The 19543-nt window shown below is 33.2% G+C and overlaps 2 protein-coding genes across 3 annotated transcripts; one reads left to right on the top strand and one right to left on the bottom strand.

Annotated features, from left to right (window-relative positions):
- The first annotated feature begins 10445 nt into the window (after positions 1-10445).
- Positions 10446-11734, top strand: LOC132294703 (lysine-rich arabinogalactan protein 19). Its single transcript, XM_059792654.1, has 2 exons — positions 10446-11386; positions 11510-11734. Exons 1-2 carry the CDS (start codon positions 10658-10660, stop codon positions 11606-11608), a joined length of 828 nt encoding a protein of 275 aa, XP_059648637.1. The 5' UTR covers positions 10446-10657; the 3' UTR covers positions 11609-11734.
- Positions 11724-19453, bottom strand: LOC132294704 (uncharacterized protein C24H6.02c). Of its 2 annotated transcripts, none has more exons than XM_059792656.1 (4): positions 19233-19453; positions 19024-19069; positions 15006-15134; positions 11724-12058 (listed from the first exon to the last, which is right to left on the bottom strand). In XM_059792656.1, exons 1-4 carry the CDS (start codon positions 19388-19390, stop codon positions 11963-11965), a joined length of 429 nt encoding a protein of 142 aa, XP_059648639.1. In that variant the 5' UTR covers positions 19391-19453; the 3' UTR covers positions 11724-11962. The 2 variants fall into 2 exon arrangements, with proteins under 2 accessions (XP_059648639.1, XP_059648638.1); XM_059792655.1 differs by having other exon boundaries at positions 18940-19069; positions 19233-19449.
- Between the last annotated feature and the right edge of the window lie 90 nt (positions 19454-19543).

The raw sequence follows: 19543 nt of genomic DNA, 5'->3' as shown, positions 1-19543 counted from the left end.
TGTAAAGCGTGTTGAAGTGTAATATTATTAAGAGCCTTCTCATTAACACGGCTGCATTAATATGCCAAATTTAAAAAACTTAGGATACAAGTATAATATGAACACTATTATATATAAATATTAATTTTTATTTATATACATCTATTGATTAATGGTATTATAAAACTTTAATTGATTTCTAATTTTTATACTAAGAGTTGCTTGATCTGAAATCAATTTTATACTTCACTTGTGATCATGTATGTAATGCCAACGTTTATTTTAAAAAAAAAAATTAGACATTTTAAAATTTAGAACGTGTTCATATTATTTTCAAGTTTACAGGGCAATCTTGTTTTAGAAATATTTGAAATTGTCAGTCTAAGATTAGAATTTTATTTATTTATTTATAAACATATAAAGTATTAGACACATATTCGAGGAGTGTCGATATCAGACACGAAGACGATTACTTCATAAAAGTATTTTTACTTTCTAAGTTCTCATAATAAGATTTATGACCCTCTTTATTTAACCCTTTAATTAAAAAAATTATAAAATATTTCATATGACTTTTGTTGTGGTTTCCATATAGATCGATTAATTTTCAATATAATTTCTTTCAAATTCATTAAAATTTCATTTATTCTTGAATACCTATTATGGTAGAATATTCATACCATATTTTAACACATTTTGCGTTACTTCTATTTCTTCAAACAAAACTCTAAGTATCCAATTATACCAGGGACTGAGCCACTTCACAATGAGTGGGGTAATTGTCATCACTGAATTTTTTATTGTTTTTAACCATTATATACAGCTATATATATATATATTTTATTATATACCTATAAAGTTTTCAATTTGTCCCTCCTAAAATTACAAAAAAAATTTACATTAAATTTACGTTTGCCCCTGTCCACTGTCCACAACTTTCTACATCCGTCCTTGATATACCTATTGAGTAGACTTAACTTTTTATGAGAAGGCAGAATAAAGCGTCTATAATATATCTTCAAAAGTTATCACAATCCAATATTTAAACAAAAAGGGGTAATGACTCTTGTCACGATGACAGTTTCTTGAAAATTTACTACTCGCTCTTTTTCTCTCTTTTACATCTTTTTCACAAGAGCAACTAGGGGGTTTGGGAGAGTTAAAAAATAAATTTAACTTGTGTTCTCTTGAAACTTATAAAAAAATATCAATTTGAACCCTTTTAGTCATATTTTTAAAAACTCAAATCTTGTAAAACAAAAATAACAACAGTAAGTTCATTATTTTTGTAACCCTCCAAATAAACATCTCCATCCCATATGAATTGCTTGAAGTTGAAGAGGACAACAGACCAGGTCTCTCTTTTTCGTATACATATTTTATTTTATTTTCTAAGAGTGCTAATATTTCTCCTTATTTAAAAAATAAAAAATAAAAAAGAGTTGAGGTATTTTGTGCCAAATGCCTAGTAAATGTAGTCGAGCCTTGAAAGCTTAAGCAAAATTATAGGATCCAAAAATTGGAGAAGAGAAACATTAAAAGTGATCGATGAGCAGTTGGTTGATGGACATTGGACCATTGGAGCATAAGTTCACGTGACCTCAGTGAACCCACGTGTCAAGCTCTGAACAAGTTGAATGAATAGCCGTCTAGTTTCGTGAAAGAAACAGAGGACGATTGAGTCAACTGAAAGTATTGAAATGGCAGGCCATCTCTGTGTTACATACCAATACCATTCATCCTCTGCCACCTCTTCATAACTCATCATAAATAAGCTCCATCGTCTATACGTGTGTGTGTATATACACACACACACACATAGAGAGAGTGTGTGTGCGCAATTTGCACTGAAGTGATACAACTTCTAAGGAAAATGATTTAGGTGGAACGATTTTACTGATTTTATGTTAATGGAAGTTTACGATTCAATCGTATCTCAATCATGAGAATTATTCGTGATAGTAATATAATATATTCGGACTTGAAAAAAGAATTACGAACTAAATGATAGGGTAATACAACGAATCATAATAATGTATAGAATAATTAACTGTGATAATTGAGACAATTGAAACCCATATGTTGAGCATTGAGGCCTTACCTTTTTATAGCACAAATTAGTCAATCTCTCTTTAATGGTCTCCGTAAATTTTCAATTCAATTTCTATACATAAATGTGAAGAGACAACCTATTTACTCTTGCTGGTTAGGTTATTATTCTTCTTCATAATGGATTTTGGTTTACGTCAAATCAATATAAATAAATTCACTTTAATACTAAGACTAATATATCGTTTTTTTTTTAATTGGAAAATGATAATACCGTGTAACACATGTGCGTGTCACACTCAACCTCTGTTTTAGAGATGATATTATCCGATTTAATTTTCATTGATCACTTGTTGATAATGCTCGTCTCTTAAAATAAAAAAAAAACAAACAAACAAAAAAAAACAAACAAAACGGAAGAAGTAAAAAAACACTCCTCTCTTCTGATTTGCACATTGTAGGTGTAGGAGTTAGGATAATTTTTACTAATACAAATGGAGGGATCTCATGTGAGACATGGTTGGGACTTTGGTTCCAAAATTAATCCTGTTTAGCTCTGCTTATATTTCAACTAAACAACCAAAATTCGAGTTCAAAAAATTAACAAAGATTTGGTTAAAATTTCATAATGTTCAATAAAATTTAGAAAAAACTGAAAGTAGGAATTTATTCGATCTAATATCATTTGCTAACTTTTTGGCCAAAAAATTGAAACCTTAGGCTCAATTTTAAAAATTTGGGACAAGTTGGTCAAACATTAAAAAAAAATAATAATAAATAAATAAATAAATTATATTTTTCAAAAAATAGTTTTGAATTACACTTTCAAATTAGTCAATATATATATTTTTTTCTTTTCTAGTTGGTACTCACACACACTTGTTTCTTTTGAGACTTGAAAACCGACCTCTCTTTGGAAGGTAAGAGACTGATACCACTAGACCACTGGCTCGTTAGTAATTAGTTAATATTAAGTTCCCTAGACCAAACCTTACACAACATAAGTGATCACACTGTCCTGCATACAAAGAGGCAAATCAAAATCAAAAACCCTATAGCTTCATTAGATATGTATACTTGTGTATATACATATATATCTTCTAATTATAGAGATTGTAAATTAATTATATGTATATCCTCAAACACTATGTTTTAAGTTCCTAAAATTAAGCTCATTTTACAATTTGGCCAAATGGTTCTTTCCCATTACAAAAAATTTGGCACCGATCCATTTTTTGGACCACTTCAAAATGTCATGATGGAGTAAAATAAAAAAACCATGTACCAGAATAAGGAAGAAAACAACCCATACATGCACGTGGCCTCACTAGGATAGATAACCTTTTGTACCAGAATCATGCAATGACCATATGACATGCATGTTTGATTATAAAAGTAGACAAGTTCATGTATTATATATACCACAATTACACCTTTTATAATCACTCAATCTCATCCAATAGAAAATTAATATAATAATAAAAATTTGAAAAAATTGATAATAATAAAATAAGTAAGAAAATGCTAACCTGATAAAGGATGCATGTGTAATTACATTACTTAAGGCTGATGATATTGACAAAATTAGTCAGCTCAAAGAAACAACACAATCAGCTTACGTCTCCTTTATATGCACAATCACAAAAAAACTACATCAAAATTTATATAAGTCTCCTTACCCATAAACTCAATAAGTAAGAAGGAGATGTAGAAGAAAAACTTATAAATAATAGAATAGAGAGATAAAAGCTTCTCCAAAAGTCTCACTCACTCACACACACACACACAATATTATAAAGAATAACAACTGTAACGGTTTTTCACACTAAGTATGAAATTAAGTAAAAATAAATTGATCAGATTAAATATAATTTAATAATATTTAATAAATTATAATTAAATATATAATTTAATACTCCTATATATTTATTTACGCTTATTATATAGTATGACTGTTAATGGTGCAGCAGCCTTAAGTGCCAAAAATGAATAATAATACAAAAGTAATTATCTGCAACTAATCCTTAAAATAATAACGTAGGGGACTGAAGTAATTGGATATATTGAATATTTTATTTATTTGTTCTTGATTTATATGACAAATGTAGACATGTAACCCTAGAAAATGGTCCTCGATTGATTCTAAAGGATGAAGATATCCCTGATACCATAAAGAAAAACCGAATGGAATAAAGGAATCCTTTTTTTTTTTTACAAAAAGGATAAATAGATAAGAAGGTGATGGTACAGTTCTTAATATCGTTCTATATGCGACTTGTATAAATTAGTTTACATTAATTTTGACTGAGTCCATTATATTACAATCGCGACAGCAACTGATAATGTGAACAACTGTATACGCTAATATTATTTGAAAATTAATGTGTAATTTGAAAAGGATGCAAAAGGAATATATATGTGAAAAGTCTAATGTCCACAAAAGGGCAAAGACAAAATGTATGGAATAATACATTGATTTTGACTGAGTCTATTATATTACAATCGCGACCGCAATTGATAATGTGAACAACCGTACAGCGAACATTATTTGAAAATTAATGTGTAATTTGAAAAGGATGCAAAAAGAATATATATGTGAAGAGTCTGATGTCCACAAAAGGGCAAAGACAAAATGCATGGAATAATACCTCATTTGCTCCTTTCAAGACGTTAATATTCCTAATACACGCTTATTACTTGAAATCAAATCCCACCTTAAAAGCAACCCAACTGAAACATTAGCGCCTGTCAATGTTCATATTCCAATAATTCAAATCACCCACTCAATTTTTAATTAGGGTAGGTTAATTTTGGATTAATAGGTTCAAATTAGGGAAAAAAAATTTATAGATAGTAATTTTGTTAACAAAAGAGTTGCCCAAATTGACTATAATTTAGATCAAGTGTTTCAACCGAGCAAACATGATGAACTTACTAGTGAAAAATTAAATTTGAGTTGAGATTGGCTTGTCGAAGTTCCAAAAGTGGATAAATTATAACAATACAACCTTTGATACAAACACTTCACCATAAAACATGTTGGGGAGGGGTATTATAGTAATTTAATTAATATAAAAAGTAAAGGTATAGAGGATGTCTCCCTCACTATTAAAAATCTAAATTAAAACATCATAGACCATAATATACTGACAAATGAAACATCATGCATTTTGACTAGTTCCCCTAACTTTACGTAGGGGCCATGCCATCAATGAATACATCCAAATTCTTTTTAGTGTTTTTTCATATATATATATATATATATATATATATATATTCTTTTGGGGTTAGTAATATTCTTATAATTAATATATTCTTTTTGGGTTAGTAATGTTGAGGATTGAATCAAACAATCCACTAGTGTGGTCGATACTTTAGGAAAGCATAAGTGGTTTCATATTTAAAATTATAAAATTTGGATAATATATATAATTGCACTGACTAATTGAGAACGTACAGAGTCCTTCATGTAAGATATGGGTGGTGATTGCATGTATCCCATTCTACCTTGTAACCTCCTCTACCAAAAAACATAAGATTGAACCAAGCAGGTCTTAGATATTTGTTTGAGTGTCACCCATTTGGCATTCTCGGGTTTTGGACTAGCTGTGCTTCAATTAAATGGATCGGGTCGGACAAAAATGTTAGGCCCAGCCCAGTTCGATGGGCCTACAAGCTTTTATTTAGTGATACTTTCTCGTATTTTAAAAAAGAAAGTCGAGGGTTCAAGTATTCATAAAAATATTATAGGCCTGTGAGTGTATTTTTTACATAGTTAGTACAAACTAGCAAGTAAGATTTAGTTGGTAAATATATTGTACATAAATTTTAGGATAAATTACATTCACCGTCCTTAAAATTTGTGCAAATTTTAAGGTGTTTATTAATTTTTTAACAATGTTTTGATTTGGGTGGTTAGTACTTCATCCTCTCAAAGCATATTTAAATATTTTTATATATTTAACAATTAATATCATTGAGTGGTTACATATTTCAAGATTAGAAAGCAAAATAATGAAAAAATGTGTTGGGCCTGGGGCCAACACTCAAATATGTTAAAAAGTAAATTTTGAATGAATAAGACAGGCAGTGTAATTATGCTATATATACACAATTATTATTATTATTATTATTTTTTAACATATTCCAACTGTCGTAGAGTGATTTTGGATTTTGGAAAACAAAGGCACATTTAGACAAATGTGATATTTTGATGATTGTGTATCATCACAGTAGAAAACAAAATTATTAACAAACCATTCCGTACGTACTAGGAAAATTACAACCTAAGGTCTTTTTTATTTTATATATTTTTATTAAATTCTTTTTAAAAATAAAAGTGTGTGTGACGCAAACTAACCCAATCTAGTCACCTAATAAAGATGGTCAACTTTAGAAATTTCAAACAAGTAAGACATGCCAACGAACCCACTAATTAAATCAAATTGAGAAAGAGGGACAGATATACAAAAAAAATAATTATGATTTAATTTGGACATATTCAAGAAGGTACAAAGTTGATATTTTTTAGGCTTCTAGCCCTAGACCAAGACTTTTGGTTAGCTTTCATGTGATTTTATTTATTTATTTTTTCTCAAAAATTATTGTGTCTATAACTTGAAAATAAGAACTTTGTAAATATTATAATTTTTTATTTCATGTTCGTGAATCCAATTAGTTTCACATACAGTAAGGTGACCAGGCACATACCCAATGTAGGCTCGGTGGGGAGCAATTCTCTCCGCTGAATTTTTTTGCCTTTTGTGTTATATACCTACTAATTTTGTTATTTATTTATATACCTATAAAATTTAAAATTTGTTATAGAAATTTTTATTATTGCCCTCACAATATAAATATATATATTGTTAAAAGTTGCTCCACTCATGTATTTCTCTGAATCCGTCTCTGACTCTCTGTTGGAGATGAGTTACAAAGTAGTGTTCTCTTCTCTCTAAAGTGGGGGTTCTGGGACACGCCCTTGAATATTTATTGAGGGTTATGATAATTTTGCATTTGTTAACGCAACCCTAAAAATGTGTAAATACAGTGTGCATCTTCGTTGATGTTGAGCTTTTTATAATTTCTTTTGTTTTTATTATTGCCTTTATAGACACTATCTTAGATTGAGTGAACTATGTAAATATAGATGTTCTTGTCTTATTTTGTTATTTTTAGTGTTTGATGTATGTTGAAGTTTTAATTTATTTTATGCATGGTTGGAGAAAATTACGATTACGGGGGTTTGTTGGTGGTTTAGTTGCAATCAGATTTTGATTATAGTAGTAACCTAACCACATCAAATGGTGTATGAGACAGCCCTACACGTCTATCTGCTCACACTATGAAAATTAAGGAATTGACCTCTCTCCGAGTCTCGATCGAACAAGCGTAACGGCAAGACATAGAATACTGGTACAAGACATAGAATAATGGTAGGTAATATCAACTGTTTTTTTTTTTTTTTTTTTCATACAATTCAATCAATATAATATATAAAAGATATTTCAATTATCACCACAAACATGCAACTAATTTTGGATTTCTTGAAAGGGTGAGCTCAATTTGCTTTTGTAGAATCTCAAAGCAAGGCTTTGTTTGGTTGAGTTGATAATACAAACTTCTATTTGGAAATAAACTAGCCTTCCTTTTTTTGGGTTGGTATACTGTGTTTAAAAAAGTCCAACTTTATTATTTCTGTGGCGTGTCTCACAATTTCATTAATTTTGCATTTAGTGAAGTTGTTAAAGTGGTGCTTTCACTGTGATGCCCTCCCTTTCTCGGGAGATCTTACAATGGCATTTTTTTTTTTTTTTTTTCAAAGTTCAGGCTAATACACATTCACTATTTATTTTTGTTTTTATCAAGACTCAAACAATCAACCTCTCCAAAAAAAAAAAACGGAGAGCTTATACTATCAGAATCTTAAGAAATGATTAATAATTTACACAGCAAAGGATCATAAATATTTGCTCGACTCAACTACGATGAACAAATGGTTAAGAGATTGTGCAAAATTCTGAAAAACAATGTTTATCAGTCGGCATCATGGTTTGCAGTATCGGTCACGTTGCGGCGTAACGGACTCGGACATAGTCAGTGTAAATTGAACGATACGAATCTCGTATCGGACTTAAAAAAGAGTCGCGTTTTGACTGATATGTTGCGTTTCGACCGATACGTCGTGTATCGGACGATACGGTGAACCATGAGCTGCATGCACCTATATATATATTTTTAAAGATCTTGAAAACTTAAGGGGCTTTCTTTCAAAGTTCAATTAATATTTGGGTGTGTTGGACTGATGACCCAAAAAGGGCTGAACGGCCTAACACCCACAAAGGCCCAAAACCCAATGATTAATTGATATTTGAAAGAAAGCCCCATTAATGCAAATTAGTGGGCCCAATTAGTGCAAACTTAAGGGGCTTTATTTCAAATTAGTGGGCCCAAATATGCAAAATGAAAAACCAAACAACAACTTTGTACACATGAAACGATTGCTCAAAGATTGTATTGTGGGTTCATGTATGGTGGGATAGCAATACTTGGGCTGGCATGCTTCTGGCCCAGGCCAAATAATGCCGGCATGCCCGTTAATAACACGACGCTGGGCCGTTTGTCTCTGTGCCAACAAAAAATAAAAAATTTAAAAATTCAATAAATTACGTAATATTTTTCGAAATAAGACTGATTTGTTTGGGTGTAAAATATTTTTTAGAAAAAAATTTAATAATAAAATAACTTATAAATTTATAATGTAACTATAAAATGAAGAAATGACTGAACTAGAACATTTGAAGAATCGAAGAGTGCTGTTTCTTAAAAACGAAAAGTGGTAACCCAATGGTACCTTTTCTATCTTACAGGTCAAAAAGTGGGTTCATCAGTTATTTGATGGGACCAAAAAAAAAAATTGTGTTTAAAAAATGTCTCTTCCATGTTATTTTACAAGTTTTAAAAATTGTGCCATTGGATCCCTTCAAGTATTGAAAGTGTTGCAAGACACCCTCTTATCTTGAAACAATTTCTTATAATTGAAGCATGTGATATGCTATTCTTGCCAAAACTTATATAGTATAAGGACTTTTTTTGCAATTAATTTCCATGGCCAAATATGCAACTATATACTATGTTTATGTGCTTGTTTGTTTTTTTCCCTCTTTTTTTTTATTAATTTTATTTTACAACTTTAAAAAAATAAGATAAACTCGTACTCAGAAAAAATTGATTTTAAAATTTCAAGTGAGATATCGAGTGTGTTCGATCCTGTTAAAAATAGTATTTGTAAATAGTAGGAAGAATGTGACGGGTGAGGCTCAAACATTTTATCATTAAATTCAGTACTAGGTATGACCCACATTCGATACGATGAGTGAGACTTAGAAGCATCAAAGAATAGTAAATGGTCACAAACAAAAATATTTAGTACTGTATATGAGAAGCCACCAGATAGAACTCAACGTTGCCGTTTTCTTGTACAAATTGATTGAGACGTCGCACCAATGATTAGGTCTTGCATTTAGATCAACCAATATTGTGGCCCACCTAAGAGTAGTTGAGTTTGTTGGCGTTAGTATTCCCATCACATCCATCTCAATTTCACTTCATTTTTTAATTCTAAAAATGATTTTCACTTCTTTGCGAGGGAAAATGAATACTTTCCTTCCTCTTTCCCTTCCAAGATAAGTACATGTTTTTTTTAAAATTATATCTCACATGTGAGTTGCACCCATTTCTTGTACATGCATCTCTATACTAAAATTGATTTGAGAAATGATTGTTTGGCTGATCATTTCAACCTTAACCGTAAGGTGCAACAGAGGGACCACAGTTGTCATGTAAAGATTTGATTAAGTGCAATCACTGAATGATTATGATTATTCATACGTATAATATAATCAAACGTGATCGTGATCGAACTCCGTCATGTATTAAGTCCAGCATTTTATCTGCAATGCTAAAAAAATATATAATTTGAATGGACCAACTACGACTTTTTAGCAAGGGTTGGACTTGCATTTAAAAATTTAAATCCGAAAATAACTCCAATCTAATTTTTTTGGGAAAATAATCACTTAAAAGTTGAGTTCACAATCTAAAATGAATCCAACTTGGGGCTTAACCGAGATCAACCCAGTCTCCAAATTTGAACGATGCTCGGGTTGACACACAATTTTTTTGGAGAGACTCAAAGCCTCTACTAGTTAGTTTGAAAAGAGTTACCACTAGGGCACAGACGGTGGTAATAAGATTTCACACCTTCAATTGACCTCTGAGCTCACCCAGATTGCGTCCTCGAGACTCCGAGGAAGAGGCCTCTCATCCCCAAATCCAGAAACAGGTGACAGGTGAGAGCAACGGATGATTTGTAGCTTGCGGGCCAACATATATGAAGTCGAAATTATGACAATTTAGTTAAGCCTCGAGCCCATTTGACCCCCGATTCCTCATTCTAATAATCTCACTCGCCAAACCATTAGAAGAGATGTAGCATTCAGCTGAAGATTACGTTTCTCCTACCAAAATTTAAACAGCCCTTTTAAATTTGTAACTTCAAAACTCTCTCTCTGGACACTAATCTGTATATAACCACCAATCATATCCAACCAATTCCCATCACCACAAAATGGCATCACTATTATGGGGTTGTATTTTGGCTTACCTCTGCCTTCTACTAGCCATTGCCAATGCACAATCACCGGCTGCCTCGCCTTCTATTTTGCCGACGCCAGCAACGCCGTCCTCTAAACCACCGGCAGCAGCAACACTGCCACCCACAACTGCAGCAGCAACGCCACCCACGACTGCAGCAGCAACCCCTTCCGCAACCCCTCCTCCTATATCATCACCATCGCCTAAAATTACACCATCCTCAAGCCCACCTGTTCCACCCCCTAAAGTCCCACCACCAAGTCCACCTATCTCAAGTCCTTCCCTACCACCAGCATTGCCGCCACCACCAGTCGCTTCACCAAAACCACCGCCACCACCAGCTGTTTCACCAACACCACCGCCACTGCCACCTGCTTTACCTCCACCGCAGGTATCGCCAACACCAGTCCAACTGCCACCAGCACCTGCCCCTACAAAAGCGACACCTGCACCGGCACCAGTGCCTACATCACCGCCACCTACACCTGCACCCGCACCGGTTATCCCGCCCCCAGCCCCAACACCAGAAGTACCCTCAACTGCTCCAGCTCCGGGCAAGCACAAACATAAGAAACACAAGCACAAGAAGCATCATCATCACGCACCAGCACCAGCACCAACGACAACTCTCCTAAGCCCCCCAGCACCACCTACAGTTACAACAGATGATACAACACCAGCACCATCACCATCTCAGAATTTGGTATATGTCCAACTATTTTCTAAATTCTAATCAAACTATTTTTTTCTAAATGCAGAATAAGTTTGTGCAAGGCATGGAATCAATTTTATATTATCACTGACCTTTGCCTCCTTTTGGTTACAGAATGGAGGGATCCCGCAGCATGGAGAAAGATCCAGAATGTGGATGAGGACGGGAGTGGCTATTGCCATTCTGCTGGCTTTCATGGGCTACACTATTTAGAAACTATTGGATGAGTTATGATCTTAAAGCTCTACTTGGTTCTACTTGAAGAGATGATTTATACATGAAAATGATTCAAACTGTTTGTAGATATAGAAAAGAATAAAACAAAAGATGATTCAAAAACTTTCAATATTTTAGTCATATTCATGTTCTTTTTACTATTTCTTGCATGATCAACACCTAATGAAAAATATACATTAGAAAAAAAAAAAAAAAAAAAAAAAAAAAAAAAAAAAAACACTAATGAACAAGAAATTTAAACTATGATCACAATCGCACAACAACATTAATTTTCAAGCATAAAATCTAGAAAAACAACTAAACTTCAATTTCACATGTCAAACTTGACCTTCAGTTTTGTTCCATTCCGCTATCCTCCCGAAAGTCATGCTCAACCACAAGGCCAAGATTGTCAACTAATTTGTGATGCTGGAAACACCCTGCACACTAGCAAGAGGTACCAGCAGTTGGTGAGGCTGAACTTAAAAATTTCAGTGATATTAAGCTTTGAGAATTATTAACAACTTTGCAGTATGTAAGAAATTAAAGTGTAACCATTCAAATTTATACAGGCCGAAGATATTCCTAATCAAGAAAATTTCAAATAAAATCCAGCATGGTGTGGTAGACATGCAATGCTTGAAAACCCTTTTTTTTGCGCCAAGTAAATGCTTGAAAACTTATCCTCAAGGTTTCAGACATTAGTACACATCCATATATATATATATATATATATATATATATATATATATATATCAAAGAACACATAAGAATGACCATGTATATCCAAATATTAATTAAAATCCTATAATAACCCTCCTATTTAATGAACAAGAAGGTCATTCAACCACCAGAGCCTTGGCTTGAGTGGTATTTCCTCCACTTCCCCAAAGGGAAAGTTAGGGGTTCAAGCCCGATTGGGTTCATGTGTGAGAGAGTACCTATAAGAGGCCGGGGGAAAGAGTGTGAGGTCATTCATGTAATATAAAACCCACTTCATCACTCACATCTCCAACAATTGTGTTCCAAACAAAACTACTATTCTCAATTTTCTCTCCTATTCTTTTATGAGAACTTTGATTTCCCCGCATAAATTATATAATAATCGATGAAGTCATACTCTCTTTGCCAACTATTTTGTTCCAAACACTCCTACTATTACATTCAATTTTCTCGCTTGTTCTTCTAAGGGAACTTTGATTTCAACCAATATCACAGATGCATACACAAGCAGCATAAGGCAAAGGTAGGTGCATAAGGAAGAGCAATTGGAAAGTGAAGGAACCGAGAGATATGGGGAATTGTTAGTGTTCATGGAACTAGGTGACAGAGAAGTGTTGTGTGCAAATTATCATCCAGGAGGTCCCAAGTTCAAATCCAAGGTGCAACAAAATGGTGTCATAATTTATTTACCGAAAACAATAAAAATAAAAAATAAAAAATAAAAAAAACTAGGTGACAGACAATACGGCCGCCCAGGCCCACTGTGTCCATTACTGGCCAAAAGTGGGTACCTAGATTACTCATCTAAAGCAGAAAGGGTTTGAAATTATCTAATTGTTTGACCTAAAGATCAAGATTAATGGGTGCTTCATTGCCTTGACTAGAACTATAGACCACATTGGTCACCGCAGGAGGGTCATCCCTCCATCACAGATCAAAATTTGGAAGTATGCTGCCTACCATAAATGACACAAGCTAGGAAAGGGAATTTCACCCTAAAACTCAGAAGTTAGTTTTTGAAAATGTAAAATGACAAATTACTCCCCTTATCAAAAGACTTTGTGGTGATAATTTAGGGACATATTTGTCTATTAATTAATTCTAAGTGGGATCCTATTAAATTACATCGATAGCCTCATAGTTGGTTTTGCTAAAACTCAAATAACAGGGTTATTTTTGGTTAAACACGTGAGGGAACAAGCTTGAGAAAGTAAGGAAAGATATGACAACATGTAGTTTGACTGAGACTATAGTATTGGATAGAATAGAAGGAAAAATAGGATTCATGCAGCCGACCCAAAGTAGATAGGAAAATGCTTTGTTGAATTGAGGTGAGGGGACAAGCTTATCCTCTCCCATGAAGCTGGAGATCTAGTTAATTAACTTATGTCCTAATTGATAATTGTCCAACAATCTAGTAAACAGCATTATGTAGCAAATCCCACGTCTGTGGTTTTGATGCATGAGACAGCCAAAGGAATTGCTGGCAGCAGGGTGCTTATTGGGCATTTGGGCATATCCATCAAGTAGGAGAATGTACAGAACACATATAGGAAGAGGGTTGATGGGACAAGTATGTGAAGAAACTAAAGAGAGGATGTTTGTAAACATCAAATCAAAGTATTGGACATGAGTGCAATTGAAATGATTGGCATGCTACATAGAAGTCGTGAATTCTTGTGATCAAATCTAGATTAACTACATGTATACAAAATAAGTGAATAACCATAACTCTTACGCAAAAGAGAGAAATTCAAATCAAAACGAATAAAGCAAGCAATGGGGACCAAAAAAATTCCATATCACATACAAGAAAATGATTAGGTTATACACATAAAGTAGCAGAAAAATGATAATAAGGAAAAACAAGAAACCATGGCAGAACTAGAAGGCTTTGAAGGAGAAACAACTCTGATAGGTCAGTGGGACTGTCAGGGGGCAGAGAATGTTTTCAAGCAACTGAACAACTTGGATCCATGGACAAGAATGCTATATTTATGGTATAACATATTGTGCACCTAAATCTTAAATATTCAAATTGGTTTTCATGTATTACAAATTATGAATACAAATAAGATTTTGACATTACACTCCGTCATTTGTCTGTCCTTGCTATTAAAAAGTTCCTTTAAAAATGAGGAAAAGACCATTGTATTGGTTTTTGCAGCACTTTACAGTCTGTCTACTGAACAGAGTTCAATAGAAATAATGCGGCAGCTATCAACTCAAGACAATTGTAAATGTTTTGTCCATCACAAACTAATAATTTCTTTATGACAAGGAAACAAACTATATTCACATAGGGAAAAAGAAGATGCTTATAATCACTTCTTATACAGAGCCAAATTCTGGGTTACAGATTCCCTAAAAGGTAGAAATATTGAATTCACATATTGATCAGTATGCAGGACCTACCACTTGGATCTATTTTATATTACTGGTGTCAATTTTTTATGAACATAAAATATGAAACATTATGTTAAATATCCTTGGAAGAAACTAGAAAACATTTCCTAGTTACTAAAATAAAGACACCATTTTTTTTTTATTGGGTAGATATACCTGTGTCATTATTGAAAATCATAACAAAAGAAATTTACCATGATAATTAACAAAATTGTACCTGCCATTTACATTAAATCGAAATATATGTGTATATATATATATATACCTGCACAAAAACAGTCCCCCGTTCATAGGCTAATCTGTTTATGAGTTTTTGCGTTCTTTCACCACACGCATCACAAGTAAAATGCACTAACAAGCTTCTTCTAGGGAGTTGTAGGTCAATAGTTGCTTCCTGCAGAATGAACATGTGGTAAACAGAATCAAGTTAAAATAAGAAAGTGAACATTTACGATATAAGTAACGGACAATACATGTCACGAAGTCTACTGTTACATAATTAAAATAAGGGCAAAGTGAGAAAAATACCCTTAATGTTTACATTTTGGGCAAAAAACACCTCTATCCTTTATGTTGGGTATATAAGTCCGTTAAGTTTGAAAAATGTGGCAACGAATCGCTTAATGTCTATATTTTGTCAGATTATGACCTTTAAGAAGTCATGTGTGTGGCACATGATTATTTTAAGTTATAAAATTCCTAAAACACCCTTTTGCTCTCCCCAAAATGCCCCTTATACCATTTTATATATAAATCACATTTCCCTCTCATTTTACAAACCCATAAGGGCATTTTAGTCATTTCACATTTACTTAGTTTTTCACCTTTTTTTCAAATAAATAAGGGCACTTTTGTCTTTTAATCACTTCAGTGACAGCAGGCCCTTGTTCGCACCAAAAGTAAAGGTTAGGGACTTTTAAGAACCTACAGCGGGTTATATACCCTATATGCATACTATATGGGTGTTTATTGCCCACGACCCTTAAAATAAATACATCTATATGTTTCGTGACCTATAATTCTCATTCAACATAATCAACACATAAATGAACTCAACATAGAACTAATTCCGAACTACTTGCGGTTGACTCCGTAGATCTTTTTCCACAATTTGGATCTATCTAGGGTCAAATCACTGCAAAATATTTGTGCAGCAAAAGAAATTTTTTTTTTCCCCAGTGAAAGTGTAATAGTTGTTTTCTCTTCCCGACATCATTTATTGAATTTTCTATCAAGTAAAGGAAACCTGAATTTGTCCTAAACAATATAAAAATTCCAGAATTAATGATAGGACTAACAATATTCTTAATAATATCAAAATTGTCCCATCATGTTTTATGTATCTCATGTTTAGAACCTTGTGAATTGGGACACTTGAAGAAATGGAAGCCATAGGTGCCAATGAGAGGAAAATTTAAACCAATGGCATCATTAAGTCCTAAAACTGATCTTAGAGAATAAATGATGATGATGCCTTCAGTTTTCTTCCCCAGCCCCATTCAAGATGGATGATGCAACGACAATGCTATGTGAAACAAACTGGATGTCAATTTTTATGGGATGTCCAAACATACCAGTAGATTAAGAATGCATTTTATTGTTTCTTCTACACGAGTACACTCGTGTGATACTTATCAAAAAAAAAAAAAAATGATGAGTGATTCGTGCAATAACCAATAGAAATCCAAGTGCAGCTCATGCAACTCTTTGATGTGATCAGCACTTTTGCCTGCCTTGTAGTATTCTGATAGCTTTCTTAAAGGAGTTAAACTCTCGTATCATTCATATCTTCCCCTATTGTACTAAAGAATTTAACGAGTCATAATGTGTTGGCAAATTCCTACTCAAAACTTTAACTGTAGTGTGTCAAACGTCTTGAGTCATTTGTCTACCACCGAAAGAAGATGATAGAGCTGAAGATCAGCATAGAACAAACAAAAAATCTCCCAATCTCAATCACATATCTAAAGGTAAGGTAAGTTGAGACTTGAGATCGATAGACCGTTTATGACCTAAGATTTTTCAAAGAATTCAAAAGAGTTTTTAAATAGGGGATATTTGAAAAACCAAAATGGTTAGGTCGATTTTAGAATGCCTCAATCAAAAACTCAATTGACCAAAACCTGGCTCCAGCTAAATGCTCGATCGATGTCCTGGCTGAATGCTTGATTGATCGAATCAAAACCAGATTTGATCGATTTCTCGATCGATCAAACTGTGCAAAACCATTTTTCTGTAAACTCTCTCAAATTAGATTTTTAAAAGGAACTCTGTTCCTATTTTATATGGATTCCTATATTGGCAATAACTATGAGGTTACAGTCAGTCTACAGTAATATTTCGAACATTTCTACAACTTAATGAAAAATTTCATTTTTAGAGAGAGAGAACTTTGAAATTTATCTAGAGTTTCCACAGACCATCTAATTTATGTGGTTGAGAGATTCAAAGTAAGGAGAACATTGATTAATCATATAACAAAGCATCAATAAAGCAAACTAGAAGATTGAGGAGTCAACAACCATAGAGAGCAAGCTTGTGGGCGATCAAGCTTGTTAACTGACAGCATCAAGGAACTTAGAGGAAGCATCTAGCATAAGTTTGAGTCAAGAGGAAACTAGAGAATTTCTACGGTTGGTAATCAGTGTCACCTAGTTGTAAACTCTTTCACAGTGGATTGTTCATGACTGGACTAGGTCCTTTGGTTTTTCCATTTTCATGTAAATATCTCTGTGTCTCTGCTTTATTTTGTTTGTTGCTTTATGCCTTTGTATGGTTTATTTTGACACGTGATTAACTAACTAACCAAAAATTGAAAAAGGATTAATGGAAATTTGAATAGTTAGCTATATAAAAATTAATATTCATAAATCCTATTCACCCTCTCTAAGTCTAATTGAACCGTGGGTAAAGGTTCTTAGATTTATCAAAAAAAGATGGAAGTTTTGAGCATACGGAATATGAATCTATAGAAGTGCATATTTTTTTGGCCTAGTTTCAAGATAAAAACTACTCTGTCGAGCAAAGAAAAGTTTGAATTTGTTGAATAAAATTCAATGATTCCAAACTTATCGATGAAATTACCAAAGTTACTTACAATTATTAAATTATTTGGAACACTTAATAGTTCATTTGAATCTCCCACAAAAAGAAGGTGATTGTGCTTACATTAAATGTTATCTACAAGTCCAAGTTTTGTAAATAGGGCCATAAGAAAAAAATGACAACCATTATCACAAAAGATGGTGAAACTAGTACTGGCGCACTTCTAGTAATTCTAATACTGGGTCTATGGAATAGTTGTTACAATAATTGATGGAACTGTATATTCAGTTTCTATGTGAAACACAATGACGCCATTTAATATTCACAGGACATCCAAAAGTTCCGCAATAGTACTAGAATCATCCCATTGCTTTTCTTTGAATGAGTCCAGATTCAATGTGAAAGCCACCACCGCTCCACACCAAATAAACCAATCATTTTGACCAAGGCACATGCTTATCAAAGCGAAACATGGCAAATAATTTCATGCAACTTATAAATGTGGTAAAACATACATTGTGGACGTAATGGCGCACACACGTGCGTGCATACACTCCAGATTAGAGTCTCTAAGGACACAACACACTCAATTTCCGCTAGAACAAGAAGATAAGTCACAAATGTTCTAGCTTCTAACAACGAGTCTATATTCAGTTTAGAAACCACCAGGCCTCCATACTAAATAATATCAAAATATTACAAGCCACATTAAGAAAAGGAAAATGAGAAAAAATCACATGATTACAAGGCATACACTTATGCTGCCACTCTTTATAATCTCGAAAGCACTTACTAGTTTACTCATTGTAAAGGGGTGGATGCATACACATCGAATCAAACGTTCCTAATATTGCATCATTACTTGCGCACTCAAAATTTTCCTTGAAGTTCATCAAATTGTTCATGATAGTCTTATTAGGGAATCTAAAATCCAAGTCACCTAATGAAAAAAAAAGCCCCATATTCTTCATTAATGGAAAAGCAATTTCACATAATCTACAACTGATTACATAGCAGATATAAAGAGCATATATTTGACATTCAATATGAATGAATAATTAAAACCCAATAGCAATAAGCATACAAATAGTTATTCTAATACGAAAAAGCGAAAAAAATTAATAAAAATAATAAAAATCAATGGTATCACAAACCGAGTTAAAATCATCCGAAATAGAAAGTTTCGAATCTGGGTTTGCGTCAGAAGGATTAAAATCAATACAAGAAACTATTGATACCCGGAACACAAGCTTCGGAGCTATATTTCTTCGAGAAACACCGAGTCTGGAAAAAAAAAAAAAAAAAAAAAAAAGAGAGAGTAGAGGTTACATTTTTATTAATTATATAAAATTCAATATATGGAAGACATGAAAATCTAAAGGAAACCTAGATAAAATTATAAAAGAAAAATTGAAAAAGCCCAAGAGAGGGTAAATGATTTGATGACCTCAAGGGTTTGATAGCAGGTTTGTAACCGCAATTGGGGATGAAGAAATTGGGACAAGGAGAGGAACGAATGGGTCCACGAGCTTTGACGGTGGTGGCGGATGAGGAGCAGGAGAGAGAAGAAATAGCAGGAAAGGTGGCGCGTGCAGTAGCAGCCATTGGTGATGAATGCGAAAGTGGTAGTGGGGTAAAGTAAATTTTGATGCCGACGGAGGTGCCCTGTTTTCATATCGAAAGTAAGATGTACATCATGTATACACGTGTCTAGACATGTATGACGTGGATTCCACGTGTGTATACATAAAATATACG

Source organism: Cornus florida, unplaced genomic scaffold (genome assembly GCF_030987335.1).
Source record: "Cornus florida cultivar Cherokee Brave unplaced genomic scaffold, ASM3098733v1 CherokeeBrave_3.0.0_Hap2_Chr02, whole genome shotgun sequence".
NCBI lineage: Eukaryota > Viridiplantae > Streptophyta > Magnoliopsida > Cornales > Cornaceae > Cornus > Cornus florida.
Note: the sequence above shows the minus strand (reverse complement) of the source record. Positions and strands in the feature narration are given on the sequence as shown.

Bases quoted from the DNA above. Each gene is read 5' to 3' on its own strand.
- LOC132294703 (XM_059792654.1), top strand. From the start codon at position 10,658: ATGGCATCACTATTATGGGGTTGTATTTTGGCTTACCTCTGCCTTCTA. The intron at 11,387-11,509 runs GTATATGTCCAA...TTTTGGTTACAG, and splicing joins CATCACCATCTCAGAATTTG to AATGGAGGGATCCCGCAGCA.
- LOC132294704 (XM_059792655.1), bottom strand. From the start codon at position 19,390: ATGGCTGCTACTGCACGCGCCACCTTTCCTGCTATTTCTTCTCTCTCC. The intron at 15,135-18,939 runs GTTTGTGATACC...TTCATTCTGCAG, and splicing joins TTTCGGATGATTTTAACTCG to GAAGCAACTATTGACCTACA. The intron at 12,059-15,005 runs GTATATATATAT...ACCTCTTGCTAG, and splicing joins GGGGGACTGTTTTTGTGCAG to TGTGCAGGGTGTTTCCAGCA.